The sequence below is a fragment of the Lutra lutra genome, chromosome 16 (assembly GCF_902655055.1).
Source record: "Lutra lutra chromosome 16, mLutLut1.2, whole genome shotgun sequence".
Lineage (NCBI taxonomy): Eukaryota > Metazoa > Chordata > Mammalia > Carnivora > Mustelidae > Lutra > Lutra lutra.
The window spans coordinates 60,776,676-60,796,984 of record NC_062293.1 but is presented as its reverse complement, the minus strand read 5'-3'; the positions used below and the strand labels follow the sequence as shown (position 1 = coordinate 60,796,984).

Genomic DNA, 20,309 nt, shown 5'->3' with positions numbered 1-20,309 from the left:
GTTCAAGACCCCGTCCGAAGGCAGACGCCTCACTACCGGTGCCACCCCGGCGCCCCTATTGACTCACTTTAGAGATTTACTTATTTATTTTAGGGGCAGAGGGAGAAGGGAGAGCGTCTCAAGCCGAGTTCCCAGTGAGCCTGCGGAGTCCCGCCGGGGCCGATCCCAGGACCCCGAGGCCGCGGTGGAAGCGGAAACCTAGCGCGGGATGCTAGCGGGATGCTTGGCCCACCGAGCCACCCGGGAGCCCCTCAGATTTCAACCTGAGTGCAGTGGGGACCCTGGAGGGTTTTGTGCGCGGGCAGGCCTTGAAAAGATCACTTGGCCCGTGTGGTGTGGGGGTCGCAGGACCGCAGCGGAAAAGCAGGAGGGGCCCCTGGTGGGGTGGATGGAGCCAGCCCGTGGGAGTCCCGCTGGTCCGGAGCTGATCCGGAGCTGGTCGGGGGTGATGGGTGTGAGGGAGAAGGACAGACAGGGCGGATATAGCCGGGTAGCCGGTGCTGCCCTTCACTGAGGGAGGGGAGTGAGTTCCAGGAAAGCAGGGGTGACTAGGCAAGGGCCAGGAGGAGGAGCACAGCGGGTCACCCCGCGTCAGCACTGCAGCAGCTGTGTCTGGAGGGTTGTCATCCCCGGGGACCCCAGCCCTGGGGGGGGGGCGTGGGAGGCTGGCAATGTCAGGGCCAACACCCACCTTAAGGCCCACACCCCCAGCTCCGGCTCCCTTTGCCCCCAGGCCCCTGGGGCCCCTCCTGCTCCTCCTCTCATCCCCTTCCTTGTTCTGCCGTTTTAGGAAGTGAGACGCAAACGTTTACCTTTTGTCTATGGTGCCCCAGGAGCAGAAGGCGAACAGGGTTAGGGGAAGCTGGAGGACCGTGGCCCAAGCCTCTGCCTGTCCGGGGTAGGTCTGCAATGGTGCCCAACGAGGAGGTCATGACACCCAGCACCTCACAGGCCGATGGGAAACTGGGAAGCGGGCGGCACAGACATCCGAGAGATTTGATCTTTATTTTGTTTCCAGCTCAGTTGAGAGACATCGGCAGAGGGTGGCCTGAAGGGGGAGACCGAGAGGCCAGCGGGACCCCAGGCTCTGCCTGCCCTGCCCACGGGGTCTGGAGCCAAGGCAGGGGCTTGGCACCCTACTACCTGTCCTTCTCAGAGCCGGATCTGAACTGGAGTCTGGGGCTCTTTCCCCAGTACCCTCAGTCTCCTCAGCTGAAAAAGAACCCGATCTGGAGTCCAGGGTACTGACCGGGCCAACATTGTGGACCTGAGCTAGCAGCGAGCCGGTAATTAGGCATGCTTGCTATGCACGACCTCATTGCTGGGTCTGTTCCGCTCCTGCCGCCAGGTGGGACACCCCCACCCCCCCACCCCCGGCTAGACACATCCCCCACTTAGAACCCCTGGACAGTGCAGCAGCTGCTGGGGACACTGGAGACATGGGCATGCTCTGCCTGGACAGCCACCTGGAGCAGGGTCCCTTGGCCACAAACGCTAGTGCTCCGTGTCGGTCCCTGCCGTCGCTGGTGCTGGACCTGGGTCTGGGGCCCAGCCAGGTGACTGAGGAGGGCACGAGTCACAACTCTGGCCACCGCAGGAGTTCCCGAAGCCACCAGCCCTAACATGTCAGCCTCTGTGTCATCCGAGCTTCCATGGAGGAGGAGGGGGCAGGCCCAGGCATTGTCTATAGGCTTGGCCCCCAGGTCACTAAGGAGAACCCCAGTGCTAGGGGACAGGCGTCCGGAGCCAAAGGGGCTGCTGAGTGAGGAGGTAAGGAGCAGCACCGAGCCACCGCTGTCTACAGTGGCCAGGACAGTGCCCACAGGGCCCACGGGAGCTGGTGAGCGTGCCGGGCAGGGGTCGGGGCTGGGCTCTCCTGAGTGCAGGGCTGCCCCTACCATCGCCAGCAGCTCTGGGCAGGCTGAGGGGCCAGGGGTGGTAGACAGGATGCCTTGGGGTATGGCTTGCTGCACCGCGGGCTCTAGGGTGGGCAGGGGCCTGGATTGGGGCCTCCGCAGCCCCAGGTCTCTGACCAGCAGGCTCAGTAGGGCATCCCCGGCCAGGTCTGGGGCTTGGGCCGCTAGGCGCAGCACGGCAGCAAGTTTGGGATTGGTGGCTCGGGCCCCGGGGCCCAGGGGGGTTCCATCAGCATGGCACAGTAGTGGACAGAGGCCCTTTGTGCCCCGGGCTGCCAGAGCTGTGGCCAGGGCTGTGTCTACCAGGAAGCCATCTTGAGCCAGCGAGGCAGGACCCCCCAGCAGCCGTGGCCACGGCAGGCGGCCGAAGCGCGCGTGCAGCAGGCGCAAGCTGGGCAGGGCGGACGGCAGCTGCAGGCCGGGGGCCAGGGGCTGCGCAGGGCCCGGCATCAGGGCAGTTGGGCTGCCCGAGGAGCTGTTGTGGAAGAGGGCCCAGAACGTGGCACCTGGAGGAGACAGAGGGGTCACCCAGGACTCAGGGGCCATGGGGTCAGGCTCGCTCAGTGGTCCCGGGGGGAGGTCACTACCTTAGCCTGAGGTTGGACCTGGAGACAGGGGTCAGTAACTAGGCCCAGGGTCAAGACCACATGCACCAGGGAGCAGAGCTCACAGCCTAGGTCCTGCCACTGAGCGGCCCGGGGTGTCAGGACCTAAGGTACAGGTCACGGAGCAGGTCCAGGGCCGTGGGGCACTGACCTAGCCCCGTGGTGTGAGGGTGCACCACCGCCAGACACAAAGCTGCTCCCACTCCCGCGTCCACGACGTTGCCCCCGGCGATGAGCAGCTCTCGGCCCAGGTGGGAGCACATGGCTATGGCCAGGAAGACATTTTCTTGGGGCATGGCCGGCGACCAGTGCCCTGGGCCCTGCCCTCCCCCCCAAGCGGCTCCTGGCTCTGACCTGCCGGGCTGATGATGGCACTGTGGTGGTACACACCAGGGGCATGGGAGTGCCCGCCAGGCCGGGGGGCTGCTGAGCCCTGGCTTCCTGTAGGGTCACCCCTGATGTAGAGTTGCCTCGCAGCCAGGGAGAAGCCAGTGACCAGCAGCAGCAGGGCGGCGCCGAGGCGAGCCCAGGCCCCGGGCAGCCTGCCAACCTCGTTCCTGCCGAGAAGGGTGTCCTGCGTCAGGCCTGGGACCAGGGGACGACCAAGAGTTCTGAGGGAGCCCAGGGACTATTTTCCAGAAAGGCCTCCTGGCACCACATAGAGAAGACATGGTGACTGAAAGGGGCTTGGGGACACAGGCCAGCCAGGGAGGGAGTCTCTGGGCTGAGACCGGCAGGAGGGAGGCCCTGGACGGGGGGGGGGGGGGGGGGGGGGTGCTCGTCTGGCTTGAGGAGCTAGGCCCAGCCAGGTGTGGCCAGACCCCAGCCTGCCCAGCAGGTGCCTCCTGCACTGGGGGTGGGGGTGGGGCCCTCTGACGGAGCAGCGGGCACGGCTGGCTGGGGGTGATCCGAGCACAAACCTTGGAATAACTGGTGGAGACCGGGTCTGGGGCTGCAGCCCGGCTTTTCCCCATTAACCCAGAAAGTTCCTGGAGCCAAGTCGAGCCAAGCATCGGGGTGTCTGCCCTCTGCCCCCATGTTAGCAGCTCCAGAGGGAGGGACTTGCCAGCCTCAGGCCCGAGGGGCCGGGTGCTCAGACCCCTCCTTGACTCACCCCAAGGAGTTGTGGGGCCTCCAGGAATTCGAAACGACCAGCTCAGAGGTCTCTTCCTCATCGTCCTCATCATCCTCAGACCCCAAGCTGGGGTCCCAGAGCAGCAGCTGTCGGTAGAGCACGGGCCTTGCCTCCTGTTCCATGGCTCCACAGTGCCCACACTGGCTCTGCCGCCTGCCGGCCTTCCCGCTGAGTCCTGGCCTCGCCTGCTCCTGGCTGGTGGGAGGTGGAGGCTGCCTTGGGGAAGGGTGGTGTGGAATCTAGAACAGGTCTGGGCAGGGCACCGGGCCAGGGAGGCTGCGTGTGAGACTGCCCCATCAGGGCACAGGCCTGGGGGCTCTCAGGGCTGTGGGGCCTGAGAGGGGGTGCCGCTCAGGGAGGCAGGAGGAGCCCAGCCCCGGGGACCATAGTCGTGGCCCGAGACCCAGCCAGCATTCCCGCAAGGTCCCCTGCCTTCTGGGGATGCAGCTACCAGATCCCCCAGCCTGTTTGGGACTCAGTGTGGCTTGGGTCAGGGCTCAGCTGGGAACCAGGTGCCGGTGTGGGCCGTGTTGGGGAGCCCGGCCTTCTCTGTCCAGGGAGCCCCCTGGAGGGTGGGGAAGGGGACTCCATGGTGCGTCCTGTGGCTCTCGCCAACAGGTGGCATGGCAGACCTCCTGGGCCCACAGCCTGGCCCCAGTTCCCCACACCTGCTCTGTGCTGACCCATCTCCCCGGGACCACGTCACAGCCCCCTGGCCTCACAGCCAGACACTGCCTCCCACATGGCACAGCTTCAAGGCCACCCCCAACTGCAAACGCACTCCCACTGGGTTCTCTCTTCCCCACTGCAAGGGCAAAGCCATCCCTGCCTCCGCTTCTGGCCCTAGCCCCTCCCGGCTCCTGCCTCCGCCTGGCCCAGGGCCCCACACCCTCACCGGCCCCTCCTCTCCCTCCGCTTCATGATTTCCCCAGTGGTTCTTGTCTCCCTTTGAGTGCATCAGAATCACTCAGAGAGTTTGTGCGGTCCGAGTACTGACTCTGTAGGTCTGCGGGAGGCCCCAGGAATTGGCTCTCCCAGGTGATCCTGGACCACACTTTAAGTAGCACTGACCCACGGAAAGCCACGAACACCTGCGGCCTCCACTTCCCTGCCTCCCACGTCCCCCTGCGCTCACGCTCGGCTGGTGTCCCGAGTTTCTGATTTCTCAGACGGATCAGAAACGAACGAGCCGCGTGCAGACTGTGGCAGAGGTCTGCGTCCTTTCCCTTTTGCCCAGTGTGTGTGGGAGTGATGTCAAAGACCTTCTGCTCTCGTTTCGTAAACTAAGGGAAGCCTATAATCTCAGGGTGAAGGTTGTCCTTCCTTCCTAGGAAAAGGCCACCAGGGACCGTGGAAGTCCGTGGCGCCCCTGTGTCCTGCCACCCGAAGCCGGCCCTCGGGCTCCCAGCGCCAGCTTCTGTCGCTCAGCAGACGGGATCCTTTGGACCCTGGGAACGGACATGACTCTCAGAGCAGAGCCTGACAAGCGCTTTGGGACCTAGACTCCCCCTGCCTGGGTCCTCCTGCGCCCTCTCTCCCTCCCACAGCCCTGGGCCCAGACAGCACCACACCCCACGGGTACCTCTTAGCCACGCTCCACTTAGAGGCACGACGGACTCCGGGAACACCTGGTGGTCAGGCCAGGTGGCGCCACGGGCTGAGGCAGCCCATCCTCTCAGCAGGGCTGGGGAGTGGCATCGGCTTCAGGAGACCTGGATCTCGGCCAGTTTCCTCCACGGACTCACCACGTGGCCAGGCACGTGGTGTAGCCGCTGGGAGTCCTGACTCCACTTCCATAAAACAGGACGGGCAACATCTGTCCTCCATGAGCTGAGGTGTGACTCAAAAAGGAGATTCAGGGGCGCCTGGGTGGCTCAGTGGGTTAAGCCGCTGCCTTCGGCTCAGGTCATGATCTCAGGGTCCTGGGATCGAGTCCCACATCGGGCTCTCTGCTCAGCAAGAAGCCTGCTTCCCTCTCTCTCTCTCTCTGCCTGCCTCTCCGTCTACTTGTGATCTCTGTCAAATAAATAAATAAAATCTTTAAAAAAAAAAAAAAAAAAAGGAGATTCACTGAAAGCCTGATACACGCTGGACCTTCCAGAGCTGTGGGTTCCTTCCCGGGCCTGTGATTTATAGGTCAGGATTTAGGTTTCACCATCCTGTTTGCCCACAGAGCTCCTACCCCTTGCCAGCTTCTAAATGCTGAGAGACCTGTAGGTGACTTTTGCTTGTTAATGAGGGGAGCCGGTGGCCTGGCGGGGAGAACTCCCAGCCCCACCCCTGGCCGCTGGGGACGGATGGCGGACGGGCTGGAGGCTGCATCTGTCACCAGCGCCCAGGATTTGATGAGTTGTGCTTTGTCGTGAAGCCTCCACAATACCCAAGACAGGGCGTGGAGAACTTCCGGTCGGTGGGCATGTGGGGGTGCTGGCTGGCAGAGTGGGGCTTTTGTAATAAATGGATGATCCCGGGAATAAAGGGTTTCTCTGAGCTCTGTGAGCCCCTCTCGTCAAGTCGTCTGACCTGAGGAGGCAGTCGTGGGAACCTCTGATTCATAGCCATTTGCTCAGAAGTACAGGGAACAGGGCACCTGGGAGGCTCAGTCAGGTAAGCATCTGCCTTTGGCTCAGGCCATGATCCTGGGGTCCTGGGATCGAGCCCCACATCGGGCTCCCTGCTCCGCGGGAAGCCTGCTTCTCCCTCTCCCACTCCCCCTGCTTGTGTTCCCTCTCTCGCTGTGTCTCTCTCCGTCAAATAAAATCTTAAAAATAAAGTACAGGGAACAACTCACTTGCTACTTGGGTCAGAAGCAGGGTCGGGGGTGGTCTTACCCCATGGACTCTGACCCTGTCTCCGGGTGCACGGGATCAGAAACAAGTGGAGGCAGGGGAACTGGCTGGTGTGGGAACACCCGCCCCCAGCCCCGCTGGAAAGGGGTCCAGGAAGCTCTTCACCCCTCCGCCGTAGGGCTACGATCTCCCCGGGCTACAGCGGTCTGCATGAGTCACCCCAGCAACCACACGTGCATGCCCTCAGGTGGCTCACCTCTGGCCATCGGACCAAAGGTGCACTCACTCCTTCTCTTAGTCGTGGGTGCACATCACAATCACCTGGTGAGCTTAAAAAGCTCCCAGAACCCAGGCAGACCCATTAAATAGTTAAGTCAGAATCTTTAGGTAGGTGTTTAAAAGATATGGTTACAGGGTTTCCCAGGTGTTTCCAATGTGTAGCCACAGTTGACAACAGCTGCCTTATCTGGCCCTCCAGTGAGTTTTGCAACGGGAATCACTGTTAATTTTTTTTTTTTTTAAGAGAGGGAGAGAGATCAAGGGCACATGTGTGCACCTGTGCCTGTTGGGGAAGGGACAGAGGGAGAGAGAGCAAATCTTAAGCAGGCTCTGAGCCGGGCTCGATCTCATGACCCTGAGATCATGACCTGAGCCAAAATCACGAGTCAGACGTTTCACCTACTGAGCCGTCCAGGTGCCTCCTCTATTACTTTTAAGGTTTTTACTTAAATTCCAGTTAGTCAAAACACACAGTGTAACGGTAGTGTCTGGCGGAGATTCAACAATTCCCTGTGTCGCCTGTGCTCCTCACACTCCGTCAGTTTAAAAAAAAAAAAATACCAGGACCCTGGTCTCCCCGCTCCCACCACCATCAGACACCAGCTGAGTCACTGTCTCTGCCAGGGAGCTGCGTCATCATGAGGCTTTGCGGGGGGGGGCCCCTGGCAAGTACTGCCGGACTTACACCCTCCCAGACCCATTACTCGGTGGGTATCTTGCCTGAGACCGGGTGGTCCCCCAGTCGACCGCGAACCTCCTCCCGCAGTCTCGTGGCTCTGCCCAGAAGGTGTCCCCGCAGCAAGGAAGGGTGTGTGGTCAGCAGTGCTTCCGGCTCCTCAGGCTCCAGGCAAGGCTTTCCTGCTCAGCCTCACTCCAGCTCAGGCCTGCGTGCGTGCGCGGACGCGTGCGTGCGTGCATGGGTGCATACGTGCGTGGCTGCGTGCGTGTGTGCACACACGTTTCTTCAGGTTGGCTGTGTAATCAGCCCGTGGGACACGCTGGGATTTGACCCTGGTTATAGACTGGGAGGGGATGAAGTGTCAGGGTAGAAAAACCGGCTTTTCCTGGCAGGTGATTCTGTGTGAGGTGACCGGAGAATCAGTATAAAAAATCACTCCAGGGCTCCTGGGTGGCTCAGTTGGTTGAGGGACTGCCTTTGGCTCAGGTCACGATCCCGGACTTCCAGGATGGAGTCCCGCATTGGGCTTCCAGCTCCTTGGGGAGTCTGCTTCTCCCTCTGACCTTCTCCTCTCTCATGCTCTCTCTCACTCATTCTCTCTCAAATAAATAAATAAAATCTTAAAAAAAATCACTCCAGGTGATTCCAGTTGCAGGAACCCCTGAAAACGGTTTTGAGCAAGTCAAGAACGCCGGGACAGAGGGAGGAGGCAGCGTTAGAATGAATGTATGCCGTTTGCCGTCGGAATCGTGCACCTGGGAAATGAAATAATCACGTCTTTCTGGGGTTATTAAATCCTGGTGCTAAGCTAATAATTTCTGAATGCCGCCGTGGTCCACAAGTCGGAAGGGGGACTACAGTGGTGTTTGGTGTTGGTCTCGGGCTGTCACCCAGCAATGCTGTGGCTGGATGGCCTTTGTGAATCTTACTGTAACTGTGAGACATCTCCCAGAACCACCAGGAAACTGCACAAACAGGAGTACCTGGGGGCTCAGTCTGGGAAGCGTCTGCCTTCGGTTCAGGTCCTGATCTCCGGGTCCTGGGATCGAGCCCTGCATTGGGCTTCCTGTTCTGTAGGGAGTCTGCTTCCTCCCTTTCTCTGTCTCTGCCCATCCCCACTGCTCATTCTCTCTTTCAAATAAATAAAATATAAAAAAAAAAAAACAAGCGTTGCAGAAACAGAGGTCTACTACCTATAGGACCTGGAAATTACACACCTGGGCCACACAGTGAGGGGGTCTGAGCTTCTGCTTCTTTGGGGGTTGAGGATGGGGCCCAGGGTTCACTCTTTATTGGTGAATTTAAAACATAATAGCAGGAACTTAAAACACAGGTGAGAAGACACAAGTGGCCCAAAAGGCCATTATTAGAATCAACAGATCTTGAGAAGAAAGAGCAGCTTGCTCTGCGGGGACAGTTCCTGACCACCCTGAACTGAACACAGGACTGTCTTTCTCAGCAAACAGTTCCCAGGTCACTTCAAGTCACGAAAGTCTCATTTCAGTAACTGCAATTAAGAAAGCCATACAGGGCTCCTGGGTGGCTCAGTGGGTTAAGCCTCTGCCTTCAGCTCAGGTCATGGTCTCAGGGTCCTGGGATCAAGCCCCGCATGGGGTTCTCTGCTCAGTGGGGAGCCTGCTTCCCCCTCTCTCTCTGCCTACCTCTCTGCCTACCTGTGATCTCTGTCAAATAAATAAATAAAATCTTAAAAAAAAAAGTGGTACAGGATGGCCAAAGGCATCAAGACAAGGACAGCAGTTGCCAAGGGTCGGGGGCTGCGGTCAGGGGTGATGCAGTTTCTGGAGACAGACGCACGCTGATGTGAGTGAACTTGCTGCCGCAGGGTTGAACCATTAACAAGGGCCAGCAGCGGTAAATTCGATGTCAGATATATATATATATTTTTAATTTATTTATTGGACACACACACACACAAACACAGAGATCACAAGTAGGCAGAGAGGCAGAGAGAGAGGGGGAAGCAGACTCCCCCGCTGAGCAGAGAGCCTGATGCGGGGCTCGATTGTAGGACCCTGAGATCACGACCTGAGCCGAAGGCAGAGGCTCAACCCACTGAGCCACCCAGGTGCCTCCGATGTCAGGGATATTTGACCACAATGAAAAACGCAGAAACAGCACAAGGCTTCCCCAAACAAAACAAAACTGAAAAGTTCGTTCAAGGTTAAAATCCTCTTCTTTATGCCTTCTCAGTCTGTTTTGGGGAGGTCTCCAGCAACAGGGGAGACAAGCGTGTGTGTGGGCATGTGTGCCCCTGTGCATGAGACAGTATGTGCGTGTGTGTGTGGCCAACTCCTTCCAGACCTGCCTGCCCATCCCTGCACCCTGAGACCCTCCTCCTCACCCACCAGACCGCTGTTGGTTCTTCCGGGGTGGAGGTAGGTGAGGGGGCAAGCAATGTATGCGACCCGCACCGTCTGAGCCGGCACACGGCCTCTCTTGGCTTGGTGTGCGTACGAGGCTGACTCATCTAGAGCGGGGCTCTTCTGCAGGCTCTTCTGCAGGCCCCCAGCCTGAACCACGGCCCCCGCCCCCCGCCCCTCGCCCGCACCCCCTGGGCTCCCGCAGGTGGCCCAGCCTCCTGCGCTCCCAGGGGTAGGCGCCTCGCACCTGGCTGTCAGGATCCGGCCTCCCGCCAGGGGGCGCGCGCGGGCAGGCTCCCGGGGGGCCCGGTCCCGTCTGAGCACCTGTCCCTGGGAGGCCGGCAGGCGCCGGCCCTTCTCCGCGAGGACCTGGGGTTCTCGGCATCCGGGGGGGCGAACCGTCTTCACTTCGCCAGCAAAACCGCCGGTGGCCAGCAAGTCGGCCATGCATCCCATTTTGAAAATCAGATTTGGGGGGTATAATGCATAGAATGTAAAATTCACCAATTTTAATGTATTAAACAACACCACAATCAAGATACTGGACGTCTGTATCACGCAAAAAGTTTCTTTGTGCCCCTCGGCCCGCCTTTTACCCCTGGCCCTCGAACCACGGAGCTAACTTGTGTCCCCCGGAGACTGCCTTTACCAGGCCTCCTGTTTAGAGGGAAGACCTGTAACCAGTGGAATCATACAATATACCCTCTTCCATTTCTCACGCCTTTCACGAAGGCACCCGTGTTGTCGCAAGTACTTGTACTTTTTTATTGATGAGCGACGTTCGCTTTATGGATAGACAACAATGTATTTGCTCATGGGTGAGGATTGGATTGTTTCCAGTTTTATTATTATGAATACAGCTGTTATAAGCATTTCCACGCAAGTTTTTGTGGGAGCATGTTTTCATCCCTCCTTTTAAAAATTTTTAAAAAGACTTTATTTATTTGAGAGAGAGAGCCAGCTCGCGAGCAGGGGGAGGGGCAGGCAGAGGGAGAAGCAGGCTTCCCCTGAGCCTATAGCCTGATGCAGGACACGATCCCACCATCCTGGGATCGTGACCTGAGCTGAAGGCAGACACTTAACCCAATGAGCCAGCAGGTGCCCCAGTTTCTGTTCTAGTTTTAGTTAGATCTATGATTCATTTTGAATTAATTTGGGGGAATGGCATGAGGTACAGGTCAAAGTTCGTTTTACCTTTGCGTGGAGACACCAAATTACTCCAGTGCCCCTTGTGGGGAGAAAACTGCCGTCTTCCGCGTTTCCAACCCTCGTTGCAAGTCCACAGACTGTGTGCACGTGAGCCAATGTGTGGACTCCGTTCTTGCCCACAGCGAATCCCAGTCGGCTCATACCTCCATCTTTCCCACACTCTGAGCACACTATCTCGACGGATGCAGTTTATGTATCAAAATCAGCTAGATTCTGAGACCGCCAGCGTAGTTGTTCTTTTTTAAAAGAATTCTCCGCTAGCATTTAGAATCCTTTCCGCAGTTTTTGGAAGGAAAGCCTGCAGTGGTTTTGACGGGTGTGGCAGTGCTCGTTACCGACAAAAATCATCTTACGATTCATGAGCCCGTTTATCTCACCATTTGCTTAGGACTTTTTCCACTTGGGCTTGCGGTCCCTCGCGGTTGCCCACGCGCAAGCCTGCTGTACGTTTCCTTAGGTGGTCTTTCCGTTTTCCGCTGTCACGAATGGTACTTTCTGCTGCTTGACTGCCACTGTAGGCGGTATTTTAGAGAACATCTCAGGGCCCTGCTAGTGATGTCTTGCTCTGGTAAAGAAATCCGATAGGTTTTTGTGTGTTGACCTTGATCTCGTGTCCTGAGACCTCGCTAAGCTCATCTATTAGTTACAGCAGTTTCTTTGTATTTCTCTGAAGATTTACTAAATGGACACTTCCATTCCGCAACAAAGAATTTTACTTTGTATCCAATACGCATGCCTTCTGTTTCTTATCTGTTGCACTGACGAAAACCCCTAGCACAGTTTCGAGCCGAAGAAGTGAGACAAGATACGCTGGTCTTTTGTCCCCTAATCTTAAAGGAGACACCTTTAGCCTTTTAAGGTCAAGAACAGTGTTAGTTGTAAGGTTACCCTGTCTGCTTTTTACGGGGTTGAGGAAGTTCCATACCGTCTCTAGTTTACTGAGGGTTTTTTAAAAAAATTAATCGTTTACAGTGGTTGTTGTACTTAAATGGTTTTTCTGCATCTGCTGAGATAACCCTATAGTTCTTCTGGTTCGCACTATTAATTTGAATTATACTGATTAATTTTCTTTTTTTTTTTAAGATTTTATTTATTTTTTTGACACAGAGAGAGATTACAAGTAAGCAGAGAGGCAGGCAGAGAGAGAGGAGGAAGCAGGCTCCCTGCCGAGCAGAGGGCTCGATCCCAGAACCCTGAGATCATGACCTGAGCCGAAGGCAGAGGCTTTAACCCACTGAGCCACCCAGGCGCCCCTATACTGATTAATTTTCAAATGCTAACCTAAGCTTGCCTTCCTGGCATAAACCTTTGATGGTCATGAGGCATTATCTTGTTAAGTGTTCTTGGATTTGATTTGCTCAAGTCTTGGTGTGATGTTCTTATCTAGTTTGAGTATCAGGAACAAACAGGCCAGGCATAGCTCCTTTCTTTCAAAAATTTCCTTAATTTCCTAAATGTTTCCTTGAGCATTTCTTTCTTAAATGTCTGGTAGACTTCATCAGTGAAGTAATTGGTGCCTGGAGTTTTCTTTTAAGAAGGGTTGGCTCTTCTTTTTGAGTGGGTTTTGACACTTTGTATCTTTGGATGATTTATGCATTTCATTTAGTCAAATTTATAGTTCACAATATCCCCCCATTACCCTCTTGAAGCCTGAAGGGTCTGTGGAAATGTCCTCTGTTACACTCTTGATAATTTGTGTGTTTTCTTTCCCTGATCAGTCTGCCTAGACTTTCCCTCCTTCCCTCCCTTCCATGTTATAGATCATTTCAAAGAATCAGTTTTGGGATTAATTTCTGGCATGATTGACTTTATTATGTTTCTGTTTTCCACTTAATTAAATTCTGCTCTTATATTTATGATTTTCTTCCACTTATTTCAGACTTGACGTGTGCCCCTTCCTTGAAACCCTTACGATGCTGAAGCCAAAACAATGAGTGGGGGCAACAGAAGACCCCACCTTCCTGACGTCACCGCTAGAAAACTATTATTTCATGTGTTTTGTCTATTTTTAGAGCATGTGGGTAAGAGGGAAAACTCAGTCCTTGTCATTCATTCCATGTTGGCGACAAGTGGGATCTTCTGGATTACTTTTAAGGTTTTCATTTTACATTGCCTTTTTTCCCCCTAGCAATTTGATTACGATGTGGGTTGGGGTGGTTTTCTTTGTTCCTTTGCTTGGATTTCGTTGAGATTCTTGGGTCTATGGGTTGATCATCATCATTTCCTTTAGAAAATTTTAAAGCATGATGTAATGAAATATCTGTTCTCGGTTCCGCAATGTTCTCCTTTGCTTCCGGGTTCCCAGCTACACCTATGTGAGACCGCTGGATGCGGCGCCATGACTCTGCTCCTGGCTTTCCCAGTGGCTTTTCTCCTGGTGGCTCATTTGGGGCAGGTTATGTCACATTTTCTGCAGGCCCCCTGATTTTTTCTTTGGGGGTGTCTCCTCTGGCTGTAACCCCATCAGGTGTATTTTCATTTTGGGTGTAGTGCGTTCACACCCCAGAAGTCCCACTTCAGTCTTTTTTGTAAATCTTCCATTTCTCTCCTCGTCCTGCCCAAATTTTCCTCAGTGGTGGTTATGAGTCTAAACAGCTGTTTTAAAGTCTTTATCTACTAATTCCCTCATCCCTGTCTTTTCTGGATCGGTGTCTAGTAATTGTTTTTTCTCCTTCTTATGCGTCACCTTTTTCCATTCTGTTGCAGGCCTGGTAATGTTCTAATAGGTGCTGAATGTTCTAGATTTTATATTGTTTAGTGCTGTATTCTGGTGTATTTCTTTAAAAAATAATGGGTTTTGTTCTGGCTCGTGGTTAAGTAATCTGTGAGCCAGTTTTATCCTTTCGGCTTCTTTGGAAGCTTTGTTAAAGCAACTTCTATTCTGGGATGAGTCAGCCTTGCTACTAGTGCAAGATTCTTGTTTTTCTTCTCTTCTCTCTTTTTCTCCTTCCCTTCCCTCCCCTCCTTTTTGGCGGTTTTATTGAGCTATAATTTACACATAAATTAGTAACATATCTAAAGTGTCCAACATGAGGGGGTGAGTGGGTGGCTCTGGTCTTGATCTCAGGGTCGTGAGTTCGAGCCCCACACTGGGGGTAGAGATTACTAAAAAAACATAAATTAAAAAAAATAAGGTGCACAACACGGTAATTTGATGTACATACACATTGTGAAAGAAGAATTCCCACAAAGTTAATCAACACATCCATCACCTCACATCATTACCTTTCTTGTACTTGTGAGAAAGCTTAAGATTTATTCACTTAGCAAATTTTAGCGACGCAATTCAGTGTTTCGACTACAGTCACCGTGCTGTATGTGCTGTACATGCTGTACATTAGACCCTCAGAACCTACTCGTGCAGTAACTGAAAGCTCGTCCCCGCTGACCGGCCTCTTCCCATTTCCCGCAATTCCAGTCTGGCCACCAGCCTTCTACTCTCTGTTTCTGCGAGTTTGACGTCCCACCCCCAACCGCCACCTGGGAGACCATGTAGGATGCGTCTTTCTCTGGTTATCACATGTCACGTCATGCCCGGCCATGAATCCGAAAATGGCGGGATTTTCTTTCTTTCTTTCTTTCTTTCTTTCTTTCTTTCTTTCTTTCTTTCTTTCTTTCTTTCTTTCTTTCTTTCCTTCTTTCTAAGATTTTATTTATTTATTTGACAGACAGAGATCACAAGTAGGCAGAGAGGCAGGCAGAGAGAGAGGGGATGCAGGCTCCCTGCTGAGCAGAGAGCCCGATGCGGGGCTTGATCCCAGGACCCTGGGATCATGACCTGAGCTGAAGGCAGAGGCTTTCACCCACTGAGCCACCCAGGCGCCCCAAGGGATTTTCTTTTTCGAGGCTGAATAACATCCCATTGTCTATGGGGTGCGTAGTCACACGGTGTCCACAGCAGCCGCACCCCTTGGCATGCCCACCAGCAGTGCTCGAGGTCCCCTCCTCACGTCGGTGCCAACATCTGTCCTGTGTCTTCCTGAGAATGGGCCTCTCAGGAGGTGTGCGTGGTATCTCCCTGTGGCTTTGATGATCGTTTCTCTGATAATCCGTGATTAGTGCACCTCTCGGCCACCTGTACATCTTCTTTGGAAAAATGTCTCTTTGGGTCCTTTGTCCATTTTTAATTGGGCTGTTTCTTTGATATTGAGTTGTGAGTTCCTTATGTATTTTGGACATTAGCTCCTTATTAGATAGCTACAGGGCTTGCAAACATTTTCTCCGGTTCTGTAGGTTGCCCTTCCTTTGGCTGAAATGCATGACTTTCTGAAGACTCAAACCGTGCCCGCTGTACCGCGTGGTCTCTCCATTCTGACTGCTGGCGGCCCGGACCATTCCTGCGGCTGTGTGAGCCCCACCCGTGGCTCGGCCTGCTGCTTCATGATTGTTCTTTCCTCCCACGGACAAGCACGTCAGTTCTTAGCAAACCTCCAGGAGATGCTCTGCAGACCCCCGGAGCTCTTTCTCTGGAGTCTCCTTCCTCCTCGGCCCTTGGCCTATGACCTCCAGCTGCTCCCCTCAGTGAGACGGGGGCAGTGTCTGGGCACCCACCCCTCCCAGCCCGTCTGCAGGCAAGGGCCGGCACCTGGCTCTCTCTTTTCCCGGGGACCCCCATCCAGCTGCCTGTTCTTCTCCATGTGGAAGAATGCTTCCTGTGTTCTCAAACTGCTTATGGTAGGAGGGGGCCATATCTGAGGCCTTTAACCCTTCCAAGGCAGAAAGGAGGTCCTCCTTCGCGGAGGCCTGAGACACGAGCCGTGTTCTCTGTGTTGCCCCTCATTTCTGGAACTGGAGCAGTTACTGACTTTCCCCGTGGTCCCCGTGAGGCTTCTGTCCCTCGACTACAGTGAAGAACCAGCACATCCCTGCCTCGTCCCCGTCACTGGACTTACAGGACCGGTCTCCCCAGAGAACTGATGCTTCTAGTGCTTCCTAACTGCTCTTAGCCTCATCAGCCTCTTCTGTGAGCTCAAGATGGGGGAGAGGGGTCAGCTTAGGGTCTGGTTCTCACCACCTCCCTCGAGGCTTTGGTGGGCCCCCCTCCCTCTGGAATGAGGGAGGCACAGGCACCTCCTGTCCTCAGGTCTTAGTGCTGGAGCGATCCTGGTCTCACGTCCTGATACACCTATTTACCACACAGCGGGCAGGTTTCTGCCACGATTCCCAACTCATAGGAGCCCCAAGAGGAAAAACAGCTCCTGGGATGCCCGGAAAATTTTGACAGAAGGAGAGGACCTGGAGCAGGGTCACCGAGAGGTTCTGCTGGGTGGGGTGGACGTGGTGGGCAAGGGTGGGATGAGCTTGGAGGGCTGGTAGGGGCTGGGAGAAATGGATGGGGCCAGGGGTAGTGACTTGGGTGGGTGGGAGGCTTGAGGTGCTGGATGTCCTGGAAGGGGTGGAGGAAATCAGATGGATGGGGAAGCTGGGAGGCTGAAGTGGGGAGGGGGGGGCTCAGCCAGTGTGGGGCAGGGAGGACAGCATAGACAGAAAAAGCTGTTAAATGTTTGAAATTGTGGTAAAACATACACATCGTTGATGATTTTAAGCGTTTTTAAGCATATAGGTGGGCAGCAGTAAGCACGTTCCCAACATTGTACAGCCGTCCCGCTGTCGTCTCTGGGACCCGGTCATGTCCCCAAACAGAAACCACTGAACCCTAACCGGCGTAGCTACGGTTTGTTCTGTCTGGTCATGGGGGGCTGGGGGCTGGGGGCAGGGGGGCAGCAGAGGCTACGAGGTCCTTGGAGGACTTGGGGGCACTGGGAAGAGGAGGGCTCAGGGACTGGGGGGCTGGGGAATGCTGAGAGGATCTGGAGGAACTGGAGCCATTGCGGGGAAGTGTAGCCATCCCCCAAATGGGGCTGTTTGGTCCCCCTCTGGGACCACCTGCTGCAGCAGCCCGTGCTCAGGGACAGCTGCTGGGACCCTCGTGCCCGGCTGGACTTGGAGCTCCCTGGCTGCAGGGAGGACTCTGCCCCCTCTCTGTGTCAGCCTGCTGTCACCCTGCTTGGGGTAGGGAGTGAAAGGGGGCCCAGGGGACCCCCCTGCCTTTCCTCCTCACTGGAGCAGGGGCTGGCCGGAGGGGGCATTGTGTCTTGTTTGTGTTTTATGTGTGAGTGCGTGTGTGTGAGCACTGTGTGAGTGCACGTGCATGTGTGTGAATGTGCGTGTGTGTACACGTGTGTGCGTGCGTGTGTACTTGCACATGCTGGGTGTGATGCCACACTCTGACTGCAGCGGGACATCCCACAGTGGAGGAGGAGGGGGATGGATGAGCTGTAGACTCGGGCCCTGTCCACCAACACAGGCCTCCCAAACCCGCTCGGCCCGCCTCCTCCCTGCCCACTCGGACGTAGCAGCCTAGGACTCGGCAGAGGCCTGGCCACAGCGGGGGTCGGTGGTTCTGCCCTTTTTCTTCTCCCACCCTACCCTGCTGTCAGGGAAAACCTGGAGAATGAAGAGGAAGGTGAATACTGCTGTTCTGAGAAGCAAGGGTTAACACGCTGCCGCATGGTCATCCCTCATTCCAGAGATGCAGAGTGGCGCAGGGAGTCAGAGAGGCATACCTGGAGGGGGTCTGTGGTGGGAGCCCTGGGAGAGGGGAGAGGTCGCAGGGGAGGGCTGGTGGGAGAGGTGCTGAGCCCCTGGGGGCCTGGAGTGCTCCAAGGCCTGGGGCAGAGGGGTCTGAGCCCTCATGGGAGGGTGGGGCTGGGGATGGTCTGGTGCATCTGGTCCCCTCCCCAGGCTGCTGGCCTGCTGTCCCTGGGACTGGGGACAGGTGTCCTGCTTCTCCACGCCCTCCTCCTGAGTGGGGCCAGCTGGCCCGGCCCCCCCCACCCCCCGTGCCAGTGTCAGGTTCCAGGCTGTTCCCTTGGGGAACTTTGATCTGGAAAGAATGAGGGTGACCGATCTGGCTGCTGCCCAGGGCTTCGCCATGTCACTGAGACCTGGCCTGGGCTGCCCCCGCTGCCTTCCCGCCCCAGGGACACCAGCCCATCCCTTGGGGCTCAGAGGACACAGGACGGATTTCTCTCGCTTCCTTTCTCTCCCTTTTTCTGTCCACCTCCATCCAGTCCCAGGTCCGTGCACCCCTCATCCAGCTCCGGCCCCTCATTCACTCTTGTGACCGCGGTGACTGATGGAGCTGGGTTGGGGGTGGGCAGAAGCATGAGTGAGGCGGGGTCTTGCCCTTTGAGGAGCCCCCAGCCCCACACCCCAAACAGAGATCCCCACTCCAGACAGACATGAGCTGCACATTGGAGGACGGAGATGGGACCAGAGAGAAGGGATGTGTTTCAATGGGCACGGCGGGGCGGGGAGTGGAGGTGACCGGGGACAGACCTCATCAGGGCAGGGTTCCCAGAGGAGGCAGCATCTGGGTGGGCTCTGAAGATGTGGAGAATGAGGAATGAGCAGGAGTGGTAGACGGGACAGGGGGAAGGGCGCTTCAGAGAGGCAGGAGTGCTGCCTGCATGTGGAAGTGAGTTTTGTCCAGGAAGGGCTTTCCTCAGTACCAGAAGGCGTTCCGTGTTGGTGGAAGGGACCCTTGGGTCAGAGGGACGGTTTTGTTAGAGTGAGGTGCCTCTGGGGCTTGCAGGGGAGGTATGAGAAGGTGCTGGTGGGCCCTGGGGCCTCCCGTGGACACGGCAGCCCCAGCTATCTCCAGCAAGCTCCTGAGCAAAGCCTGCGTGGCTATGGCTACAGGAGGCTCCAGTAGGCCCCCTCCCCCACCAGTGAGGCCTAACCTCCCCACCCCTACCGCTCACTCGGAGCTAGTGGCCTTTTGCTGGGCTGAAAGGAGACACTGCCCAGCCTGCGGGGGGGCCCCTGGGGAAGGCCCCAGGAGCCGGTGAGCCGTAGCCCTGGACCTCTGGCTCTTCTCGCCCTGAGGCCACTGAGCCAGGCTCTATAAATAGTCCGGGAAGGGGGAGGGGAGCAGTCCAGGCAGGGCTGGAGGGGCCAGGCCTTTGGGGGGAAGGGGAGGGAAGGGCAGGGAGAAGGCAGAGGGAGCCCAGAGCCTGAGGCCCAGATCTGCCCCCAAGGACAACTGCTGGCCCCTGGATGAGGGGGTCCTCCCTGGCGGGAGCAGGGGCAGGGCTGTGGTAAGGGGAGGCAGTTCTCCTTCCTCCCACCCCGGCTGGTTTCTGGAGGATGTGAGCTGTGAGGGCTCTGAGCTGTCCTGCCCCTAAGATCTTAACCCCAGAGCCCAGGGGCCTGGGACAAGCTGTGGCTCTTCCCAGACCTCGGTGTCCCCTCTTGGGGCTGCCGTTCCCAGGGTGAGCCCCTGTAGACCTCCCCAGGCCATGGGGCCGGGGCTTAGGGGCTGGGGCTCCTGGAAATGGAAAATGTGAGCCCGACGGCCTTATCTGGGCTGGAAGCAGCTGTCTCCAGTCCACACCCTGCAGAACCCCTGGGTCAGCGCGAGGACCTCAGCCGCTCAGGCCGGGGCGGGTGTTATTTTTTTCTCTGGCTAGCAGAGCCCCAGCAGAGGTCTGTGGGAAGTTCCTCCCCCACCGGGACCCAGAGGCCCACCCTGCCCTGACCCGTACCACCACGTCCTCAAGCCAGGGCCGCCCTTGACGTCTTCTGCGCAGCAGAGCAGAGCAGCCCACGGCACCCAGGATCTGCACCTTCTGCAGCGTCTGTTCCCACCAGCTCCACCAGCCACTCGGCCGCAGGATTGAATGACCGGAGCTGGTTGGGGTGTACGGTCCAGGGACCGGACGGAGGTGGAGAGAAAAGGGACAGGAAGGAAGCAAGAGCGTAGGATGCAGCGGACATGGGGACACGTGCGTCGGGTGTGGGGCCGCTCGGGCAGCACGTGACGGGCTTGCACGCACCCCTGTGTGGTATTGGCATCACAGGACGCGTCCCAGTGTTCGTGTCAGCAGATGTCCCGGATGCACACGCGTGTTGGAAGGCACTCTCGGCCCCTGCAAGCACGTGCATGAAGGTCCCTCCTCCAAACACGTCCACGTGCCCTCCTCGCAGTGTGGAGCACCACAGACCCTGTGACACCCGCATGTCCCTGCCCACGCCCACCCCCATGGATGCTGCGGGCCCAGGCCCAGGAGGTCACACTCGCCAGTGCCCCCTAGGACTTCACCACGCAGTTCTTCCATGGGTGAAGAAGGGAAGGGGCTTCTTCAAAGGAAGGAATGGGAAGGGAAGGGAATGGGCTTTTTTGGCTGAGATCTGGGTCTCTGATCCTCGGGCTCCCATGCTCAGACCTGCAGGGGTCATGAAGGCTGGCAGAGGGGTGGAGGGGGTGGGGAGGGCTCTCTCAGCCTCTCCCAGCCTCTCCCAGCCTCTCCCA

General features: G+C 56.7%; 1 protein-coding gene across 10 annotated transcripts; it reads right to left on the bottom strand.

Moving 5' to 3' along the window:
- GGT6 (gamma-glutamyltransferase 6) lies at positions 1-5,492 on the bottom strand. Of its 10 annotated transcripts, none has more exons than XM_047706372.1 (6): positions 5,239-5,492; positions 4,792-5,104; positions 3,636-3,851; positions 2,876-3,081; positions 2,673-2,786; positions 1-2,422 (listed from the first exon to the last, which is right to left on the bottom strand). In XM_047706372.1, exons 3-6 carry the CDS (start codon positions 3,776-3,778, stop codon positions 1,395-1,397), a joined length of 1,491 nt encoding a protein of 496 aa, XP_047562328.1. In that variant the 5' UTR covers positions 3,779-3,851; positions 4,792-5,104; positions 5,239-5,492; the 3' UTR covers positions 1-1,394. The 10 variants fall into 10 exon arrangements, with proteins under 10 accessions (XP_047562328.1, XP_047562326.1, XP_047562331.1 ...); XM_047706370.1 differs by having other exon boundaries at positions 3,636-3,906; positions 5,239-5,491; XM_047706375.1 differs by having other exon boundaries at positions 2,876-3,078; positions 3,636-3,906; positions 5,239-5,490.
- Between the last annotated feature and the right edge of the window lie 14,817 nt (positions 5,493-20,309).

Coding starts and splice junctions, on each gene's coding strand:
- GGT6 (XM_047706372.1), bottom strand. CDS start 3,778: ATGGAACAGGAGGCAAGGCCCGTGCTCTACCGACAGCTGCTGCTCTGG. Junction 3,082..3,635: donor AGGCCCCACAACTCCTTGGG/GTGAGTCAAGGA, acceptor CACCCTTCTCGG/CAGGAACGAGGTTGGCAGGC. Junction 2,787..2,875: donor TGCCATCATCAGCCCGGCAG/GTCAGAGCCAGG, acceptor TCCTGGCCATAG/CCATGTGCTCCCACCTGGGC.